Genomic DNA, 21,015 nt, shown 5'->3' with positions numbered 1-21,015 from the left:
CGCTGTCTGTAATGTTTGTAATTTTTTGTAAATTTGTAGTTTAGATTTTTTTTCTGGGTGAAGGGGCCAGTCAAGCTGTGAAATGCAGCTTTTTTCCCTTCGCACCAAACCACGTATACATTGTATTTTCGTGTACTTGTCACGTGGTTGAATAAACTCAAAACTCAACTCACACTTATAACAAAGTTACGTTAGAAGTTGTCATCACGATTATAACAATCGTGATGAATAAAGCCATAGTTAATTATGACTACCTGCATCTCTTTCTATCATAACTTACCTTAGTCGAAGATAAAATTACGCCATGACCTCAATTTGCACGAACAATTTTGACCTAGACAAAATAGGTAACCGCTAAATGAATACGACAAACAATAAATAGCCTTGTCATTTGGGCGGAGAAAAGTGGTCTGAAATCATAGACCAACATCGGTTGCACACAATAATCCAAAATTCGCGCCACTAAAACGAAAACTGGTAGCGCAGGCTAGTTGCTCTCACCAACCACTAGGTGAGCTAGTGTCGATTGGGCCTCCGAGGTGTATGGTCCACTCCTAATTTACTTATAATTTTTCTCTGGACGCAGCATCGCGCTCCTCTGACTTGATTTCACAATCAGCCTTATTCTATTTTCGTGCACTGCCTGACGGCAGTTTGGTAGGACGTGGCCGCTCATACGGCTTGGCTTACGGATGCCTCCGAGACGAGCTTGGCTTACGGATGCCTCCGAGACGAGGCGGCTCTTGACGACTTAGGTGTTCGTTTCTTGCTTTTGATTTCAATGTTAGGCCTCACCCAAACGGGCAAGGCCTTGCAAAAATTGGCCTATAGGCTCATTGGAGTGTCCCTCCCCACGGTAATCTTTAGTAAAAGGCGAAAGATTAGTGCGTGGATTTGAGGAGAGACCTGAGCGATGGAATGAAACTGACATTCAATCTGGCGCTTTCCAAACGGTCCCTGCGTCTTGATCAAGGATAAGCACAAGTTGTTTTCAAGTTTATAGCTTTTATATAAAACTAGTTTTTGATTGCACTAAACGTATTTCTGTCCAGTGCGTATGAAAATGTACTTCTTAGTTGATACACTTTATAGGTTGTCACCTGCTTGCGTAAGAACTAAAGAACGGTGAAAATTGTGTACACTTCGCAAGGCTTGCATTTCTACGCAGAGCAGTCGCCATCTGGTGTTGGCTGGTGTTAACACAAAACGTGTAGGTAATTTTACGATGCGGCCATAGAGAAAAGATGCGGCCACAGAACACCATTTGATGCGGCGATGACAGCGTATGTCCTTTGGCGTTCGAAATTCGCCTTTTGGCGGCTATCGTGGCTTGTTTGGCAATAAGTGCTTGTGAACATGTTTAAAGCCAAAGCGAAATCTGTGGCGCAAGTGCTCGGCACAAGCTTAGAACGCCAGCGACCGCTTGGCGACCGTGAAACGCCAGCGGCTTCGTTTTGCTAACGACGCAGACCTGCCGTTTTTTTTCTTTTGCCAACACCTGCGCTTGTTCGTCTGAACGCCCTTTGTCGAAAATGTGGCCATCTGGATTATTTAAAGGTTAGGCTTAACCAAGCCGACAAAGTAAGGTTTGCTGGGCAGCTGCATTAGTTCAGTATTTTCTCGGGAGCCAGACGGTGATTGCATGATGAACCATGCGAATGAATGTTCAGCTGCAGGTCTCGAGAGCTGCTTGCTTGACGTTCTGCGGGCCTCCCAACGATCGTTCCGCAGTCCAGGGTGACGTACGACATGTTTCAGCTCACGTTATGAAGGCATTCTGTTGATTTCCCCGATTGCTGTCGTTTCTGCTCCGTTAGCGGCAAGACGTTACATAAACCAGCTGCCAGATTTAGGAGTCAGTGTTGCCGGATGGCCGCCAGATGAGGCAGAGAAATTTGTCCATAAAGTTGTGCCTTCTCCATCAGGTCTCTTGTGTCGCCCGTGGTGCATTTTGCGAGTGCGACGTTGGCCGTTTTATTTACCGGAATGAACTGCGCGTTGCAGTAGTCGGGGCGCCTTTTCTTGCTGTGTGTACAGCTGTGCAATTGATAGGTCAAAATACAAAGGGAGCAAAAATATTTGACTGGCTGAAAAGTATCAGTTACGCACTTCAATCAAGACAGAAAGTAAAAACAAAGTTTTATTTCATTCAAGGCACTTGAAAGAAAATATTGAGACATTACTTAGCACATTTTGTCGCCTTTACTACAATGCACGAAAACGAGAGCACACTCACACTCAAAACTTGATTCATCACGAAAGAAAAAAAGGTTCTAATCAACTTCGATACAGTGCAACACTATCGATCGGCTCGTGACACATGCATCTCAGCATCTATAAATAAAGTTCAAATGGTGGTTTTGGGACATTAAACCCCACATATCAATCAATCAATCAATCTATAAAGTGCACCTCTTCAATTTCTCGTGCCGTTTTTCTCCTTAAATCTTGCTTGCACGCTTGTTTTTGTTGATAGATGTGGAGATGCGTGTGTCACGAGGCCGTCGATAGCGTTGCACCCTATAGACTTTGATTACCGTAGTAGTTGTCACTAGAACATTCTTTTTGTGTGTTTTTATCCTCCTGTCAGTCTTTAGTTTTTCGCATACATGTGCACATTCTTCAAATAAATTCAGTTAGTTTATCAGATGATTTTGTTAGCGTTCGTAGAACTAATCACAGAAACGTGAAATGCCCCGAGGAGGTGTGTTTTTACGATGCCTACGCAGCTGCAGTGACCTTTGTAGGAAAGCCGTATTCTGGATTTATTATGTTTTTTGTAGTGTTCATATGCAGAAAGGCTAACCTTGATGACCGGTTGTCGATATGAGGGCATGTATATATTTTAGTGTCACCCGAAAAGTTCAAGCATAAAAAAATTTGGGAGGTGTCGGAACCCCCTCAATGGTCCTTAGTTACAGCCCTGCTTTGCACATACGCGATGATTGCTGGTTAGGTGGAGCCGACCAGCAGCTCCTCTAATAAAAATAAAAAAAGAAGATTGAGCAGGCATTGGCCCAACAATGTGTCAACACTAACCGCTCAGCGCAAGTACATTACAATGTCGTATACCAACTAGCACAAGTTGAAGCTTTTTTTTTTTTTTTTCAACGCAGAGCTTCCGTGTGTTGCTATCTCGAAACGGATCTGTCACTAGGTGGAGTATTGACGAGTCAAAGTTCTTGGTGCCAAGTAGCATTGTGTGGGCTGTCCTGAAGCCACTTCTGGTAGGCAGCGACGGGATCCATCATCCAAAACTTGTGGAACGAGATTGGTCGCTGGTGTGACAGTAGCTGACGACTGTAGTCATCTGGCCTTCCCTGGAAGAGAACGACATTCATCTTGAGTTCCTCTTTTGAGCGTTTACATATCAGACGAACAAATGCACGCGATTGCCGTAGTTTGGTAATAACATAAGCACACTACTAAAGGGGAGTGCGGTGGTTCGATTGAATGAATTCCTTAAAATTTTCGTTTTGCATGTATGTATGCATGCAAAACAAGCGCATGTACGCACGGATATAGATAAAATACACCCTCCTCCCCTTTCGGAAATAATTTCTTGCTGCACTCCAGATTAACAAAGACTATTTACAACTGCCTTTGAGTAAATGATATAGTAGCAGGATGACTGTTCAATTACTGTAGCTTGTAAAGGAAGTGAGTTTTTTTTTCCATGAGTACTTGGACATGTCACAAACCAAATCATACTGAATTAATAGAGATCAATACGTCGAGTGCAGTAGCAGCTGCAAGATCATAAAATTAAGGAAAGACTGAGAGTAAAAAAAAACATGTTGAAAGGCTTCTTAGTGAAGGTGGGAGGGTTCATCACTCCAGGGACCCTTTCGCCTGGAACGGCCACTGAGGCCAGGCGACCAGCTTCGGCTTAGTGACCGCATCATCCAACGCTTCACTCAGGACACTCGGAAATTTCAGTAGACTAAAGATAACATTCAATAATTCAATGAGCGGGGTTCTACGGTATTTGAGGGGACAGTATAGTTGCCATAATAGACAAAGTGCATCTATGTCACTAACAACGAAATAATTTTTCGTGAAATAGACTTCTCTCTGAGACCTACAGCGCTTTATGAAAATTTGTCTATTATTACACGCAGAATTTACTATTCTAGGCGACAACCTTTACTGGCAGTACTGCGGGAGCCAGAGTCGAAACGCTTGCCTGCACATGCACCGAGAAATAGCACCTATTTTTATTTTGAAATTTTCACTTGCCTTGCTCGGATAAATAAAGCTTTCGTCATACAAAAATAAAACGAGTATGAGAAGCAGTTGGTCTAAAAATATTTTGCGCACTTCAAGTTTCTTCTTTTTTTTTTTTTTTCATTTCGTAGATGCCACTTCGTTTTTCACATGTCTGTTTTCGCAGTAAACATTGCGTCACGTAAGCCGGCTGCGGCTGGATCGTGTGCAGTCGCGAACTCGCTAGCTCTTTCGTTCTCAGAGAAAGATACGCTTGAATTGCGACCGAAAATGGCCACCATAATAGACACAACTTATCTGCAACGTCCATGCAAGGTTAATTAAAGTGCCGCAAGCCTGAATCGTCAGCGAATGCTGCGGGCAAGCATAATCGAAAATAAAACGGAAATCAGCTACGAGCTGGGGGAATACTTGCGTGGTAATTCAAATGTGCAGATGCCTCACCTGTGCTCTTGCTGAATTAATTCGCCGAAAGCAGTGTAGTGCGTTGCCATAGTCCTCTCTTCTTTTCTAAATAGGTGTGATCCCCTCCCCAAAAAACGCACTGCCGAGGCTGTTGTGACGTCAACCACTGTACTTTCCCGCGCGAACAGCGTGGTGGAGTTTTTTTTTGTTCTTGTGAAAAAGTCTATTGGCAGATTTTTACATGCATTACTTTCAGTTACAACATAAATCAAACTCTGTCAGATCATTCAGGCATTATGATCACATTTAAAGGGCGTCTTCTTCACTTCTTTCGTAGTGATGGTGTTGTTCTCATACGCTTCCCAATATTGTTTGGAGTTATTGCATATTCTTGACCAGAGATGTAGAATCGCGCTTAATACAAGTTGCAACACGCTATCTGTTCTCAATAAGGCGCCAACTCTGCAAAGTGTCACTTACACAAGAAAAAACATTTCGGAATTAAACCGTCTTTAATTAGCTGTACATTCTGAACCAATGTAATGTTTGTTGGTGTTATTGTTCAGGCTTGGGGTCCCTCTAGTCACAGCCAGCGTGTTGTAATTGATATTGAGCGCGACTGTGCATTGTCATTAGCCTTATCTTCTACGTTTATTTATGTTGATTGTACCTCGGTTTTTATACTTGGGAGTTTTTGTATGCGTTTGTTTTATACGTGCTATATATGCGCTAGTTTTCGCAAGTACAAAGATATCCCTGTCAGGCAGTTGTCTTTAGTGTCTCCTACCTTTGTTACGACAAATAAGCCTCGATTTCATTCGGTTATGATGGCCCTGAGCCAGTCAATTCAAAGAGCGGCATCAATACGCGGCAATAGTGAAAAAGTATCAAATAGCAGCTAGGTTGCGCAGCGTCACCAGAAATGTTTTCCAGGGTGCGTGGTGTTCAATCATACGTTGTGCATGTCAGCGCATGCATAAAGACACATGCCAAATCGTAATTTTGGGAGGAAGGTTTCGAACCCTTCACTCGCATGCATACATGGCTGATAGTAAAGCAAAAAAAATTACATAAAGGTGATAGGATAGACGACTTAATACCACAACTTCGTGAAACACGACAGCCTCGCGACTAGGAGCATACGTAAGCGAAACGAAAATGAATGCGCGCTTACACCAATCCGGCTGTTTTTTTTTTATGCAAGAACGTACAAGAAAACGCTTGCGCATATTTGGATGAACCGGAAAAACCAGCAACTGGTGTGCCGCATGCACAGTCGAACAATGTATTAATAAGCACCGCGAACTTAAAAAGGAAGGCAGCTGCGCCCGCGGGCGAAACGCCAAACAGCAACCTTACCGTTTCCTTCAGATAAACGTTGAATAATTTATTGGAAAAGAAGCGAATATACGACGACCTTGGATCGCGAATCGCAAATGCAATAAAATCACACTTAAACCTCGCACGTATCAGCATTCATAAAGAGAAGCAAAGTTTTAAGAAACTCATAACTGCAGCTAACCATGGCTTCTGCCCTCAAATCGGCTAAAGTGTGAGTTATATGGTAACGACCATGGTTCTCCCATAGTAGAGTACTCTGTACTCTAAATCGTTACCCACTTTTACTACCCCCCCCCCCCCCCCCCCCACGACCATTGTTCGGATGTGTTACGTGTGTATATTTGATTCTTTCTCGGCGGCCGTATTTTTGATGGTCGCGAAAACGTTTGAGGACTGTGTTTAGACGTAAGGTCAAAGAAACCCAAGTGGTCGAAATTTTCAGAGCTCTCCGATACGACGTCTTCCATAATCATACGGTGGTTTTCGGGCTATGCTGTGTGTGTTTACTTCTAGACGCACGAGAAACCCGACAACGCAGAGCTGGTGGTGGTGCGCGGGCCCGGCACGCCCGACGAAATCATTTTACGGGGGCGCGATTCGAAGAGAGAAATTCGAAAATAAACACTCTCAGACTGAACGCCACACGTGTCAGTTGTACATTTCTCGACCTCTGCAAACACTGCAGGGACGTCGAACCCCATCAGTTATTATTCTTATTAAATTCTTTTTCTCGTTGTACCACACTTAAGCACTGCATAAATGCTGCATATACTGGCAGGCGAGAGACGTGTTACGTTTATGCTGCGGTCAATTAGCCACTCTGATGGGTATTCTTCTTAAAGTGTAGACCGACGCCTCACTAATTGGCATGCATGGCAATATGACGTGATTTACCTACTTAATACTGTCTAGAACACCAAATGACGAAGTAGTAGTTCGGTAACACGGGAGCGACTTCTTAAGCAATTTGCAGCATCAGGCCACTATAGTCAGACTGACTCAAAACTTGGCAGCATGTCTAGACAAATCACAGTGCAGTATACCTGATGGAATAGCGGTGAATGCACGAGGGACACGCCCAGCTGTTTTAGGCACACTCCCAGGGTCATGTCGTCGGGCGAGTCGGCCTTCGAACAGGAGCACGGCGAGTTGATGATTCGCTCCACGGTCTTGCGACTGAACACCATCCTGCGCAGGCAAACCACATGCTATAGCGAAACACAAATAAACTCCCGTATTCTATGTGGATGCTGGCTGCTGGAGATGAAGGGTGCAGCCAAGATTTTATTGCCCTGGCAGGAAGAAAGGTGGTTAGGGAGCGATAGGAGCGATACCCTCTCACCCCATTCCGTTCCTCTCCTTGGCTTGATTCCTAAATTATCCTTCAAGATGGATAACCTGCGACTGTCTCTAACGGCGTGGCGGTTAGCCATGGTCATATGTGCAATGACTTTCTTCGGAGTGCTCTTTTCCCATGCGGTGTAGTTAAGTTTAGCCAACCACGCATGACACGTGGTTGACATTTCTGCAAGTTTTCTTTCTTTTTTGGTGGGCAGACTTGCCTGCTGACGAGCACTGGAAATAGTCTATAAGCAAGTTGCTCAGGAGGTCAAAACAATGTCACACAATCTCACCATTACGCTATACGCCTCCTTCAGCCGTGGCTGCTTTGCAAGAGCCGTGGTCTTTCGTTATGCCAGTGTTGTCAAATTCATATAGGAATAAAAGGGAATAACCCACCAAAACTCGGTTGGCTTGAAAGCCATTTTTCGACCGTTTGGGCTAAACTTACAATCTCACCTACAGTACTACCATTAGGTGGTGTGGCATTTTTTTTTTATTGGCTACAGCCTAACCTAATACAATGAATGCATAGACTTTTTAGAGGAGGGAAAAAAAAACGCTGCTATGTTGGGTTGCACATAGGAGAACAAAGGCTGAAGTCAAAGCTTCAGCAGTACATTGAGGGGGGGGGGGGGGGTCACGGCAATTTGCGCAGGCCAGAAAGCACCATGGCGGCGCCCAGAAAGCTGTTTTTAAGAAGCTCTATACCAACCCCGAGCCTCCTGTAAGGTAGTCGTAGCCACGCTCAGTCGTTGCGCCGAATCCGTAGCGCTCGCCGAGAGCCACGTCCTCTTCCGGGTCGAAGCAGCTCAGCAGGTCCAGGAGACGAGGTATGCTGAAACAAGAGGAACCGTGCGCTGTATTGTCAAGCAGCCACTTTCACGGATATCTAATAACTACCAGGCCAGGTATATTTCACGTGCCATATAAGTAAGCTGGTACGTGCAAAGGCATGCCTCGCAATATGTCAAAATGTTATAATGTCTGCCATTCAGAAATCGCGCGCCAAGTTTCTAAAGGAAACAGTCGGGCATGAGTGAACACAGCGTAATTAAACAACTTGTTCACCCCAATGAAGAACCCAAAATATTATCATTCCAGGTATACCTTTAAACACGTATAGCTTGTCTTAGAGTCTTTTCACCATGCCTAAATAAAATTAGGTACAGGAACCAAACACTTTGTTTCCTTTCACGTTGGGCCACATTGCGCATGTGGGTTTCATTATTTGGCAAATAGTACTGGTACGACTGACTAGCTATTGTCTAACCAGTAAACTAGGCTTGTGCAAATAGTGAATTTCAGGTTTGAAGGTAATTAGAAGCGAATAGCATATACCACATGTTATAAAGGAAAATGGGCATATTTATCATGACTTGGGTAACCTACACAATACTGTTTTAAATAAGACCTCTGTGCAAGTGCAATTTTGTTCAAAGGAAGTCTAAACAATATTAAATAGTAGCAGGATTTTAATTTTGGTAGAATGCAAATGATAACGTGTAAAATATATTACATTTTAAAATTTACTATACTTCTAGCATGTAGACCAGCATTAACAAGCTTTAAAACTAAAGAAAAAAGGAGGAATTGATTTGAGGGTAACATTTATTTTAAAAAGACCTTGCAACACTTCAAGTAGGCATGGAACGAATTCACATCAGGAACTTATTGCCTCGCAAATCCACCATCCCGAAAATTTTTAGAAATCATTCAGTATGAGCGAAATTAAAGATTTGTCATGCTGGAATTGTATCCTCTCTATTCTCGTGGTTGGGAGATTTTGGAGCTTGTAGCCTCATTTGTCAAGAGAAGAAAAGCAACTTTTAGCCGACTTATTTTTTTTGTGTGAATTGCAGGTCACGTGCTGAGCTAAAATAATTGGTCCGCGTGTTCTCGGGAATCTCTACTACCGATCTGTGGTGTTTTCTGACCATACTCAAATGGTGTTTCAGGGCCCCTATAACCTTGAAGCAGGGCAAAGCAGATTTTTCCTGGATAGGTTCTTTCACGGTTTAAGACCGTTACACTGAAGTGAAACTACTTTTACAGGCGGTTAGGCGCGGACTAATGTACACTTATTCATTGATTGCGAACACTTCAAAAGTTTCAATAATTTAAATTTCAATCGAAGCGAATTCGAACACTGTACTATTCGTTCGAATAATCTAAGCACTCGAATATTTGCACAATCCTACAGTTAACACATCAATTATAGTACCCTGAAGCCATCCGCGTGTTACATTGCAAATATTCACAACTCACCCAAAGGACTTATAGGACTCACCCAAAGGGCTCTGCTTGTTTACCATTGTAAAAAGTTGTACGAAACAGGAATGATCAATCTGTCGATCTGTAGGCTCGGCGAACGCCAAAAAGACATATTCTTAAGCAGTTCAGCTATACCGCAGTTAAGCGCCTTTCACAAGAGATGAGAAATGCAGCGTGCAATGAAGTGTGCATGTATTTGCCATCAGAGAGCATTGTGTGCAGGATCATGACCAGGATTACTGCAAAGTTTTCGCAGATTCAAGTGATTACTCGTCGAGTTACCTAGAGATCTGACTATTTTTCTATCCGACCGGCGCATATGCAAAATCGGTGAGGATTGTAAAACACAAGAAGGTAATAATATAATTTTAAAACTACTTTGGTGCGAGTAGCTTGCTTTTTGTACATGTAGAGTTTTGACAGCGGTAATGGACAATGTTTCTGTGCGTCTGGGCATGCCACTGTGCATATATGCCGCACTGTGTATCGCAAGAGCAGTCACACTTTTTGTCCCAAGCTCTACCCAACCGCACATAACGTATAGATATGAAAATACGTGCCTGATGAGTGTGTCGTCGTCTGCAACGAGCAGCCACCGTGCGAGCAGAGCGTGCGACACGGCGTGCCTTAGAATGGCCAGCGTCTTGGCGCAGTGACCACGCTCCACGTTGGCCACGCCTACCGTGACGGTCGGCACGCTGTCGTCTTCCACGTCGCTGAAGAAGAGCACTCGGTGGGCGTCCTCGGCCCAAGTCGCCTTGATCACCGGCACTGCGAGGAGCAATGAAAAGACGCTGGCGACGCTAACCTCATAGGGGACGATGACGAGATGTCGGAAGTTCTGACGTAGGCCCATATTCATAAACCAACCTCGGTCTTACCTCACGTTTTCAACTTCCTGTACCCTTCACATGCGTTCTAAAGGGGCAAAAATGGTAACAGGGCAAAATATAAGGACAAGAATGGTTCATGAATACTGGCCTAACTTCATCAAGCGCAATAACGGTGGAAAATCGATAATGAAATCTCGAGGAAAGGATTAAGTTGGTTTGCGAATACGGGCCGTAGTCACCTTTGAGAATGCAAACAAGTGACAAGCGCATGAACGTTGATGCGCGCCGTATATAGCGGAATTGGTAACAGCGCCGGGCGCTTCATTCAAAGGCCGCAAGCTCAGTCTCTGCCATCGGCAAGTTGTCTCTCTGTTGACTTTCTTCAAATATGTGTAACAATTATACATACACTGTAATATAAAACCACAATCAACACCCCCAATAATTTCCTTCGCTTCGTTAACTGCAGATTTTTATTGGCCAGGATTTATAATTGCGACTCTGGGTTTGACAAACGCAGTGTCTAGAATGCAGTGTCTTGGATTCGAACCCGTAACCCAAAGGTTATGGGTTTGAATCCTGGTCGCGGCGGCCGCAGGTCAATGTAGTCGAAACGTTAGAGGCCCATGTACTTGGATATAGGCGAATGTTTAAGAACCGCAGGTGAATGCAATTTCCGGAACCCTCCTCTACGCCTTTCATCGTAATCACATCGTGGTTTCGGCACGTAAAAACCCAACAGTTATTATTGGCAAACAGAGTGGTCAGATATATTGTACTCAAAAATGACTGTAAGCTATCAAGCCTTCCCCGCAAAATCTACTCGTGCATATCTGACTCGTACCTCGGTCTTTGTGAAATTGGCTGCACGTCTTGACTGCAATTGTCAGGGATTCCTTGGGCGCACGCTTGGCCTGCGAGAACAAATTACAAAATGCAAGCTTCGATTGACAATTGATATTCACACTCTTTCATCTTTGAGGTATCGTCGCCAAGATATATAAGCTCGCCGCCTCGGCAGCAACTTCTTTTTATCCTAAAATAAATTTAAACTGTTCAATTTTTCAGCAACCATAGCACTTTCCAAAAAAAATCACAAAACAGTAATCGTGGTGTTATGAGACGTACGTTTGCAAGATGTAACATTCAAGATGTAACGCGGCGATGTTTTTTTGTGCAAAATGTGACACGTGGCCACTTTCTTGTAGCTCACTCTACCGGGGACTCTATTCAACAATAAGACGTCACAAAGAAAAAGGTATTATCACCACTGAATATGCACGAGACGACTAACACGATGGTGAGGCATTAATTGTCTATCGCTTGCAAACGAAGCCTCATAATAATCGTAATAATAATACTAATTGGAGTCGTCTCCATTCTTTAATCTAGATAAGTCCGCACAAAAGTTTGGAAGGATGGACTCACACAAGATGGTGCCTGTACAGAGGTCCAGGTGGTGCAGCCCTCGCTACGCTCACCAAGGCAGAAGGACTCGGCATGTTCCAGTAGCAGGCCCCCGCAGTGGTCCCTCAGGAATTTGGCAATCTGCATTCCACATATGCATGTGTACAAACAGGCGGTGAATTCATTGGCACAATACTGCACACATATAACACATATAAACGTTTGTTAGCTCGAACAGGAAAAAGACGCGGGAAGCCTGAATGCAATGATAGTAATAATAATTAACTAGGATATAATGCTATAAAACCACAATATAATTATGAGGGGTGCCTTAGTGGAGGGCTCCGGAAATTTTGACGATCTGGTGTTCGCTAATGTGCACTGACATTGTACAGTACATGGTCCCTTGAAATTTTGTCTACATCAAAATGAGACTACCACGGCTGGGATCGAACCTGCGACCTTCGGGTCAGCAGCCGAACACTGCGACCGCTAACATATGCTGCACCACGGCGGACAAGCCTCAGCGCATACAAAGTCACCTGGCACTAAAAATTGGGCCTTGCGTTCTCATTTTAGTTATTTCTCTGTCGCATCTCGCAATTTCACCGCCAGATATGTGCGCGTCGCAGCGGGAGGTCGTTGGGAAAAGTTAGAAGAAGGCGATAATGGCGATAGAAGAGTTAGTGCTGTGAAGACGAACATGCGTGAACTCCTTAGTCTGCATGGTAAACTTCTCGCATTCATTATTTGTGTAGTCTCATGCGTCGAATAAAGCGCATAAACACAATGAGCACATGTTTGCACATTTCGTGCAATATGCGCACCACCATGCTCTTCACGGCGGCAACTTTCAGTTTGCCACGGGCTTTATGAGCTTATAACCTGTTTATACAGCTTGTGCAGAAGTGGGTTTCATACTATATAATATTACTTCGTATAAAACAACATACACGCAAGGCTCCCTCAATGACATGTTCATTTCTGAGTTCCTTCATAGCTCACCTCGTACTGCCGATCGATAGAGAAGTCGTCCGGAGACGCAACGTCAAGTGCTTCGGCCACCCTGGAAATAAAACATTACAAACGCTGGTGGGCACGAACGTGAATAAAGCACTGCAGTAAACTGTTAAGAAGTGTTCTCAAAATCTAGGAGTCTGCGGATGTATACAGTGATATGCGTCTACTTTCGTTTGCGTTAAGTTGGCCACAATGAACACATGCTGCATAACTGCAGTCATACTGCAAACAAACAAAAAAAAACATTGACAAAATGGCCCCACAAACCTTGCATGTGAAGCATTGTGGGTTCGTTCCACACCAACGGCAACCTGTCTATACATTCATTCAATGATTGATTGATATGTGGGGTTTAACGTCCCAAAACCACCTATGATTATGAGAGACGCGGTAGTGGAGGGCTCCGGAAATTTCGACCACCTGGGGTTCTTTGACGTGCACCCAAATCTGAGCACACCGGCCTACAGCATTTTCGCCTGCATCGAAAATGCAGCCACCGCAGCCAGGATTCGATCCCGCGACTTGTGGGTCAGCAGACAACTATAGCTTAGCCACTAGACCACCGCGTCGGGCATTCATTCAATGATTACTACAAGGATTTGACCTCGTAAATTAATCCGATAAAAAAATTTGCGCGAAATAACGCGAAACCGGACTTTTCGAAAACGGCCACCCTGCAGGACAAGCGCTTGTCCTGTGGGAATCTTCGTCTTGCATCCCGTTATTTCGCGCTCATTTTTTTTTTCATCGTGAATAACCAACTCTCCCAACAGTGTAGCTTGCAAACCTGATGATAAAATGCGTGGGAACATCTGCCTGCTGTAGGTTCAGGCGAACGTTTCCGGGTGGTGGAACTTATAAGGGACCCTCCCAGTTAATCATCGTGGTTTCGGCACATATAGCGCCACCAGTTATTATCATTGATGATGAGGAATGCAATGATAAGATGCAGTGACGCTGTATAAACATGTTTTCGTGTTCCGTTATCTGTTTCACATCCTCCATTAAACGCAGCAGCAATCCAAACAGCACGAAGCGGAGTATCGTAAAACTATAAGCACCAACCCCGGCTGGTCGGAGCTGGTGAACCGTGGTAGCTCATGATGTCTCCACCAACCTTTGCAGGGCCTGCTTGTTGAGTGCCATGCCAGCCGACAGGTCCGGGTAGGCCAGCGACCGCGGGTCATCGAAGTGGTGCACGATGGTCGTCTCTTCGTCCCACAGAGCGTGGCCCACGAACCGGGCCTCCTGCGGGCATCCACGCAAGCTCAAATCTCCGAGCGAAAGCAGTGTTGGCATTAGCACGGACTAGAGTTACTGTATATGCTACCGTAGGTATATGCTAAATGTAGCATATACAGTAACTCTAGCGCGGACAGAAGAAAGGGGGGGGGGGGGTAGAATAACCTTTAAGTATATGCTATACCTAAAGGTAGCATATACAGTTACTCTAGTAACTCTAGCGCGAACAGGCTTGCTGGATTCCGTGCCGACCCGTTGTGCCCTCGCGATCTCCGACGTCAGCGTAGCTCTGACTGACTGGGCTCGCCCTACGTCATATCCTGACGCCGACCTCCGACGACAGTGTAGCTCTGGCCGACTGGACTTGCTCTACGCCATCTCATGACGCCGACAAGAGCTCTCGCAAGTGGTGCCCCGTCCTCGGACTCCTGTGACCGTGTTTCCATCTTTCCTATCTCTCCTATCCCCTCGATATGTCGTCGCTTTCACGCTTACCTCATCTCTCTTTCTCTCTCTCTACACCTTTATTCCTATCCTTTTAATCCCTCCTCGCCCCCATTCCTTGTGAGCTACTGTTGAGGTGTCGCTCCCTGAAGCAGACAGTTACGAGGCTCACTTTTATTTTCCTTTTTACAACATAACCCCCCCCCCCCCCCACCCCAGCGCGGACAGAAGGGGATATAAACTTCCCTTAATTTTTGGAATGTTAACAAAACCTTAAAATCGGCGAGATATGGTGTTGATGTGAATTGCGAGCGCAAAAACAAACAAACAAAAAAACAAGACATTCACAAGAACAGTAGACAGGACGGGCGCTTTACTATAATCTCAGATGAGAATAGCCCACGTCTCAATATTCCTGTAATACGCGCTCATATACAAATGCGTATGAACATGTATCTCAACCGAAAGGAGTTTCTAGCCCCACTTGTTGATGTGGAGAGACACGAGGTGCGATGCCGAACGACACTTCTGATTGCGCAGTTGCTTACCTGAGCTGAGTTGCGTCCTTGCAGAGCGTTGCAAAGCAGAGTTAGGTCTACACCCGTGGTGTCGTCGCAAAAGAAGAACCAATGACCATCTTTTTTGTGAAGCCGCTCCAGTCTGAAAATGGCACCAGAGGCAGAAAATTGCACCAGAAGCGTTTTTTTTTTTTGTCGAGTGTTCTCGTGGATATGGCATTTTGTTTGAGCTAACGCGTAACAGAATGGATTCTGTTTGAGCGAGCACACTTTCTGTCTGTTCTATATCTACCCCGCTGTTCAGTAATAGGGATAGGGGGGGGGGGGGGGGGGGTACGGGTGGCGGAGGTTTAATGCCCTCCCCGAAAAATTCTGTATGCGTAATTTCGTACGGGCACAAACACGCTCGTGAACAGGAAGGAGAATCGGATCACCCTCCTTCCACCCATAGGCGTGCGCACGAAGAAAGGAGGGTGGGGGGGGGGGGGGGGGGCAGGAGGCGCAAAGCCAGTCCTAGAGTTGCTGTATATGGTATACCTTTATACAGTAACTCTAACCAGCCCCTCACATTGGCATTTTAGAGAGGAGGTGCTGCGACGACCCCCCTCCCCCTCAAAATGGAACCCTGCCCACGCTTATGCTACCACCTCATCCTCCCCCAAAACGTCCACCACTCAGGTTCTCGTATAGATGTAAGCACGCATGCACACACACGCAGCACAACGTAATTCCGTAAATGAGATTGCCACTCTACGTGTGGGTCAAATTAATTTTCAATAAATGTCGCGGCTCCCAGTAGCCCGAACATCCCGGCATGTCATCAGCAGAATACAACAAACCATTTATAGCCACATTGAGAACTTATTTTACATTGATCAACCTCGGATAGCCAAACCTTGCAACACACGCCCTCGAGAGACACGAATGACTCCTTTTCTTTTTTTTTTTTTTCCATCTACAATAACTCGCTCTCCTCCATTCCCGCAACGCATACGGTTCGATGGCGCTGTCAGTCAGTTACATGAGAAGCAATGTCCCCTCGAGAGTCGCGGTGCGTTTGGTTTCGCTTTCGCATGCTTTGTTCGTCTTGCCGGCACAGGTAACCGCTTTAAAGCGTTTTATGCCGGGGTCAGTGCGTGGTATAACCAAGAAGCATTTACATGTAAGACCAAGCGTCAGCACTTGGTCTTACATCTTTATTCTATTGACTACAATCAATGATCATTGATTGATCAAACCCTTGTGATCTGTATTAGTTAACGGTGAGCGCGCAATCAGAAAATGCTGTGTGACAGCCAGAACTAGACAGTCACTGATTGGACGCCGAATTCGGGCTAAGGAACGAATAGACTCTGTGCAAGCAGCTCGAACAACGCGCAAGGATTATTCGAGCGTGCAGCAGTCGTTTAAGCCGTATCCCATGCCAAAAACGGCGCCAATTATAAAATGTAGCGTGACATGTCTTTTTTTTTTTTCGTTAGAAGAAAAAAAAAAACTGGCACCATGACTTAAACCTCTGACTATTCTGTACCGAACCTAACGAGCATGCAGAGCGCAGTTTCACCTTTTGATCAGAGGGAACACAGTCCACGCTCCCGCGACGTCCGGCCATTTCTTATGCAGCAGGTACACGGTAGGTGGCACCTGGGTCGTGCCAAGCTTGATTACTTTTTCATATATGTCGCTTGGAATGCAAAACCGAAAATTACTACGCGAGAAATTGGTTGCAAAGACACACTAATGCAGTACCTGCAGCAACCTTCAGAGAGAAATTACGCATAGGAAATTTGGTAGGCTAACCAGAGATATAATTCCGATTGACTACCCTGTATAGAGCAAATGAAGAAAGGAGGTGTGTACGTCACCAGGAGATTCTGGTCATGTCAGAATGAACCGGCTTTTCTGCCTGCAGCTACCTGCTTATCCTAAAGTTCTCGTCCGGGAGGAAAGACCAGCCGGGCCAGCGGTTGGTATACCGATGGGCGAAACAAGTGAGGGCCGCATGTCGATCATCGAATACCATTCCGAAAAATTCTCACGGTCACGTGTTCGTCGTATGGCACGTGCACAGATGTAACAGCACAACTGAATTTCGACCTCTTGGTCGTTTATTAGGGGTACATTGGCATGCGCACAAGGAAGGCAGCGGGGGAGGGGGGCTCGTCACTTAAGTTACGAGGAGGGTTGCTAAGTCAGCCTTATCAAATCAACGTAACAGGGAGTGGGCCCTGCAACTAGAGGGGGGGGGGGGGGGGTGCAAAGTTTGCCACCATGCATTGAAAATGGGGCGCGTTAACGAACCCTCGCCTTACCTCATCCTTCCTCCGTGCCTTACCTTCGCCCCCCTCCCCTCGAAGGGTAACCCTAGTCACGCCTATGGATACTGACACCACTTTTCTACGGTGAGTTTCTACTATGCTACACAAGTCGCCTGTGTACAGAGACGGCTCTGGACAAGTGTGAAGCTCTGCCAAATGCTGATGATACTTTGTTCTCATCTTTTAAGGTTTTTTTTTTTTCCTTGGAGCATCTATCGGCGCCGACATTAACTTGACGTCAGGCTACAATACTTATTCTGATGACTTCAAACAGCAGTCTTGCTAGTTGTGACGACGTAAGGTACCAAAATTTCCAAAATAGCTGTGCTCTTGCGTAACCAACGAATCCACGGCGCGGAGCGCCCGTAGAAGTGTCATCACATCTTGAGTGACCACGTGACGATAAACTCATACCATGGTGAGACGTCAGCCAGGGTACAGCAGGAACGTAAACTATAGCTTTCAAGAACATCCCGGGATTCTCGTGGTAACCTCGCCACTCACTGTAGTCAAGACCGCCGCAGGTTCATAGCGAACCACAGGGCCGCGGATACTCGCCTGCCACTCCGTACGCGCTTATAACTGGCAAAGCAGCCTCGCACGCAAGAACACAGTGTTCGATCTAACAACGGAAGCATGGGAGAGAAAGGAACCGCCGAAAGGCCCGCGCAATGGTCTCGAGCGCCTCAGATCCCCACATCTTTCAGTGTGCACTCCCGCTAAGCAAAGCATTTTTCAGGCTCTCGAGGGGTTGGCCTTTCATTTGACTCCCTTATTTCCCGCAACACCCCCTTACCAAAAAACAAGATTGATAATTTTCGCGTCAGGACCAAATTCAAACTAAAGGATCACCCGCACGTGCGTGCAAACGACCGATTTCAAGTCGTTTCAGTTACTTCAGCTGAAAAAAAAAAAAGCTTTCAGACACTTCCTATGATTATTATTACCATCTCGATCATCGGATCAAGCTCTCCATATTGTTCTGTCGCGCAAACGTTTGCTTTTCTTTCGAGTGTTCTCAGCAAAAGACGAAAGCCGTGTGGAACCATGCAGCCCCCTTTCCTATTGTCCGACCACACTAAGACTATCTTTATAGACCGTGTCTCGAGTTCATCATCTTATCTAATGCATAACCAGTTGTCTGAGAGAGAAATATTAAGTGAAAGGCAGGGAGATTAACCAAAGAAAAATTTTCGGTTTGCATCGCTGCACTGGGCGAGGGGAATAAAAAGGTAAGGAAGGAAAGACAGAAAATGTACCAAAATCTATTGAGACAGAGGAAAGACAAATACGCACGCGACCTCCGAAGACCAGTGTTATGAATTTATTGTTGCGGTGATCCATACAGCAAATCGCTTGAACAAAAAATAAAAGGAGGAAAAAATACAAATAAAAGAAGGGAGAAAAATATCCAGTTGCTGATTACGCGACATGACTATTAAATCGATATAGGTTCTTTCATAAAACGATGTAGGAAGAGATGAAGATCTAAGACGATTGTGATATAACTCAAACTGCGTTCACCAGGACGTGGCTTGCCAGGTCCGCTGGCTGTTATGTCATAATATTACCTAAGGTTTACCAACAAAACCACAATATGACTACGGGAGCCGCTTTAGTGGAGGTCTCCCGGAAATTTCGACATACAGGGGCCTCTTCCGCCACCACCGAAATTCGATCCGCCGCGATCAATCCCGTGACCTCCGGGTCAGCCGCGAGCTTCACGGTGGCGGACTTCGCTCAGATTTCACAGGCGTTGAATTGGCTTCGGTTTCATTTTTTATTTTCATTGTTTGTTCGAGTTACCATGTGATATATTAACTTGCTCTTTGAATTGTCGATGTGTTCCATATGTTAATCGTCTTTCCTTAGTCTGCGCATGCCGCAGCGCCTTCATGCACGTACGTGCACTGTAATAAAGCATGTTGCAAGTCAGAACTGTGCATAGCCTTTTTTGTCCGTTGTGCTGTTTCTGGATGAACTATGAAAATCAACGATCCCGCGTTACCCCTGCGAACTTCTTCCATTTCAAAGCCCACGCTCCCCGAATACCAGAAATTTATGCACGATTCTAGTTTCAAGGTGGACGAGGGTGTAACTGTAACACCCCCTTATTCACATCTTATTGTCAGCTTCACTCCACACGTTGTTAACAGGAATCAAGCTAGCAAACGTTTATCGGCCTTCTTGAGCACCCTACTTACCATTGCGATAAACATTATACTCTTAAGAGCCGCACATAGTACGCAATAGAGTCAAATGTTTGCTTAAATCACCCTGCCGCTGTGAATGTGAACTGCGATTATTAATATCATGCACTGAAAAAAAGTCAGCTGTCGTCCCTCAAAAAAAAAAAAAAAAGGGGGGGGGGCGTTGAGGAGGACAGCATAGCAGTCCGCGTTCGCAGCTTGCAGTTGTGGACACAGATTTCTCTCTTCTAGGGCAGCGAGCGGTTGTAACTCGTGCAGTCGAGAGCTTTAAATATATCCAGGTGACGCGGTTCGCAGGCAAAAGCAAATGAACATGTATACCATTTTCAGCGCCGCTGCTTGTTCCGTTATGCTCGACGACAGCTGCTCTGCCGCTTTGCTGCTCATCGCACTGTCTTGACTCAGCACGACGAAGACAATGCCGGCATCTGACAAACAAACAGCGCGGGCATTGAGCTGCGCTGGCGACAACGCAAACTCCGCGCTTCAGTCAACTTTCGGAACAGGTATTCACAGCGCTTACCTCTCTCCGCACAAACGCAAAGCTTCCAAAGCGCGGACGACGAGAAGCCGACAAAAAGTATTGCCCTTAACGAAACGTAAGACATGCTGCCGCCTTTATTTGTAGTCTCAAGGATCGTGAAAGGTCGTTAATTCGCTTTACAGTTAGACAACACTACAGTGTATTAAACATAACACGTTTATCATCAGCTGCCCCAGCAACACCATAAACACAAGCGCATGGCCGCAAACAACGAAAATGAGGTGCGGCTTTAGTACACAGCTTCGGTGCTTTAATACATATAAAATACTTCTAAATTTGTTCAATTAAATAATAAACAAATAAACTTATTGCCTAGCACTGACACGGAAATATTTATTCTTGTTTATAAAAATAAAACTATTTTGACAATACAACAATAGGTCAGACCGGGTTTTCGCGAAACTTCTTAAAAACATGGCGGGCGCCGAAGAAGATTTAAGCGATGAGATGGAAACAAACCACGACATGAATGAAGACGATGTAATCTCAGACGGCAGCTCTTGCTCAGATGACGACAAGGACGCCGATGCCGAGGAAGAGAAACAAATCGAGGAGTTGCAAGCAAAGGTAGTGACAAGAACACGCGTTTCTCTTGCACGCCGGGCGCACGTTGTGTTGACGTATATGCTCGGAAGAAATGCTGACGATCGCCGGCAATCTAAACCACTCAAGTTCTTTACGATCGAGTTGGGGGCAAGGTGAAACAGGCTTAAACTTGATACAGTATTCTCTTCGCGCGTTGCTGCATAATGTACAGCACGCTTTCTGTTTGCGTAGAATAACCGGCATATCACGCATAAACTGCCAATGCATCTTACGCTACGACGCAGACGCCTTCATCCTGTAGCTGTAGCGCATTTCATTAACTGTTGTTTGACCATGCTCAGCGTT

At 45.4% G+C, this 21,015-nt stretch overlaps 2 protein-coding genes, 2 long non-coding RNA genes and 1 other non-coding gene across 6 annotated transcripts in view; 2 read left to right on the top strand and 3 right to left on the bottom strand.

Annotated features, from left to right (window-relative positions):
* Window positions 1-21,015, bottom strand: part of LOC142803950 (uncharacterized) — a 227,908-nt gene that overhangs the window by 71,537 nt on the left and 135,356 nt on the right. The gene's annotated exons all lie outside the window — the stretch shown is intronic.
* On the bottom strand, window positions 790-914 carry LOC119160226 (U5 spliceosomal RNA). Its single transcript, XR_005108298.1, has one exon. It is a non-coding gene; the product is annotated as a U5 spliceosomal RNA (small nuclear RNA).
* LOC119170868 (uncharacterized) lies at window positions 805-12,964 on the top strand. 2 transcript variants are annotated; one of them, XR_012894386.1, is made up of 4 exons: window positions 805-1,283; window positions 3,117-3,227; window positions 11,630-11,721; window positions 11,814-12,964. It is a non-coding gene; the product is annotated as an uncharacterized LOC119170868 (long non-coding RNA). The 2 variants fall into 2 exon arrangements; XR_005109762.2 differs by lacking the exon at window positions 3,117-3,227 and having other exon boundaries at window positions 1,215-1,283.
* LOC119170860 (beta-1,3-glucosyltransferase) lies at window positions 2,123-20,336 on the bottom strand. The gene is made up of 12 exons (XM_037422144.2): window positions 20,104-20,336; window positions 19,902-20,008; window positions 16,617-16,696; window positions 15,083-15,194; window positions 13,966-14,096; window positions 12,834-12,894; window positions 11,850-11,969; window positions 11,266-11,335; window positions 10,149-10,359; window positions 8,030-8,152; window positions 7,017-7,161; window positions 2,123-3,320 (listed from the first exon to the last, which is right to left on the bottom strand). Exons 1-12 carry the CDS (start codon window positions 20,186-20,188, stop codon window positions 3,174-3,176), a joined length of 1,392 nt encoding a protein of 463 aa, XP_037278041.2. The 5' UTR covers window positions 20,189-20,336; the 3' UTR covers window positions 2,123-3,173.
* Rnp4F (RNA-binding protein 4F) overlaps window positions 20,524-21,015 on the top strand; it is a 60,868-nt gene continuing 60,376 nt past the window's right edge. The window contains exon 1 of the mRNA XM_037422135.2: window positions 20,524-20,691. Within this exon, the coding sequence (XP_037278032.1) occupies window positions 20,539-20,691 (153 nt within the window). The 5' untranslated portion in view covers window positions 20,524-20,538. The remainder of the gene's footprint in view (window positions 20,692-21,015) is intronic.

The sequence above is a fragment of the Rhipicephalus microplus genome, chromosome 3 (genome assembly GCF_043290135.1).
Source record: "Rhipicephalus microplus isolate Deutch F79 chromosome 3, USDA_Rmic, whole genome shotgun sequence".
In the NCBI taxonomy this organism is placed as follows: domain Eukaryota; kingdom Metazoa; phylum Arthropoda; class Arachnida; order Ixodida; family Ixodidae; genus Rhipicephalus; species Rhipicephalus microplus.
The sequence above is the reverse complement of the archived record's forward strand: the minus strand, read 5'-3'. Positions and strand labels throughout refer to the sequence as shown.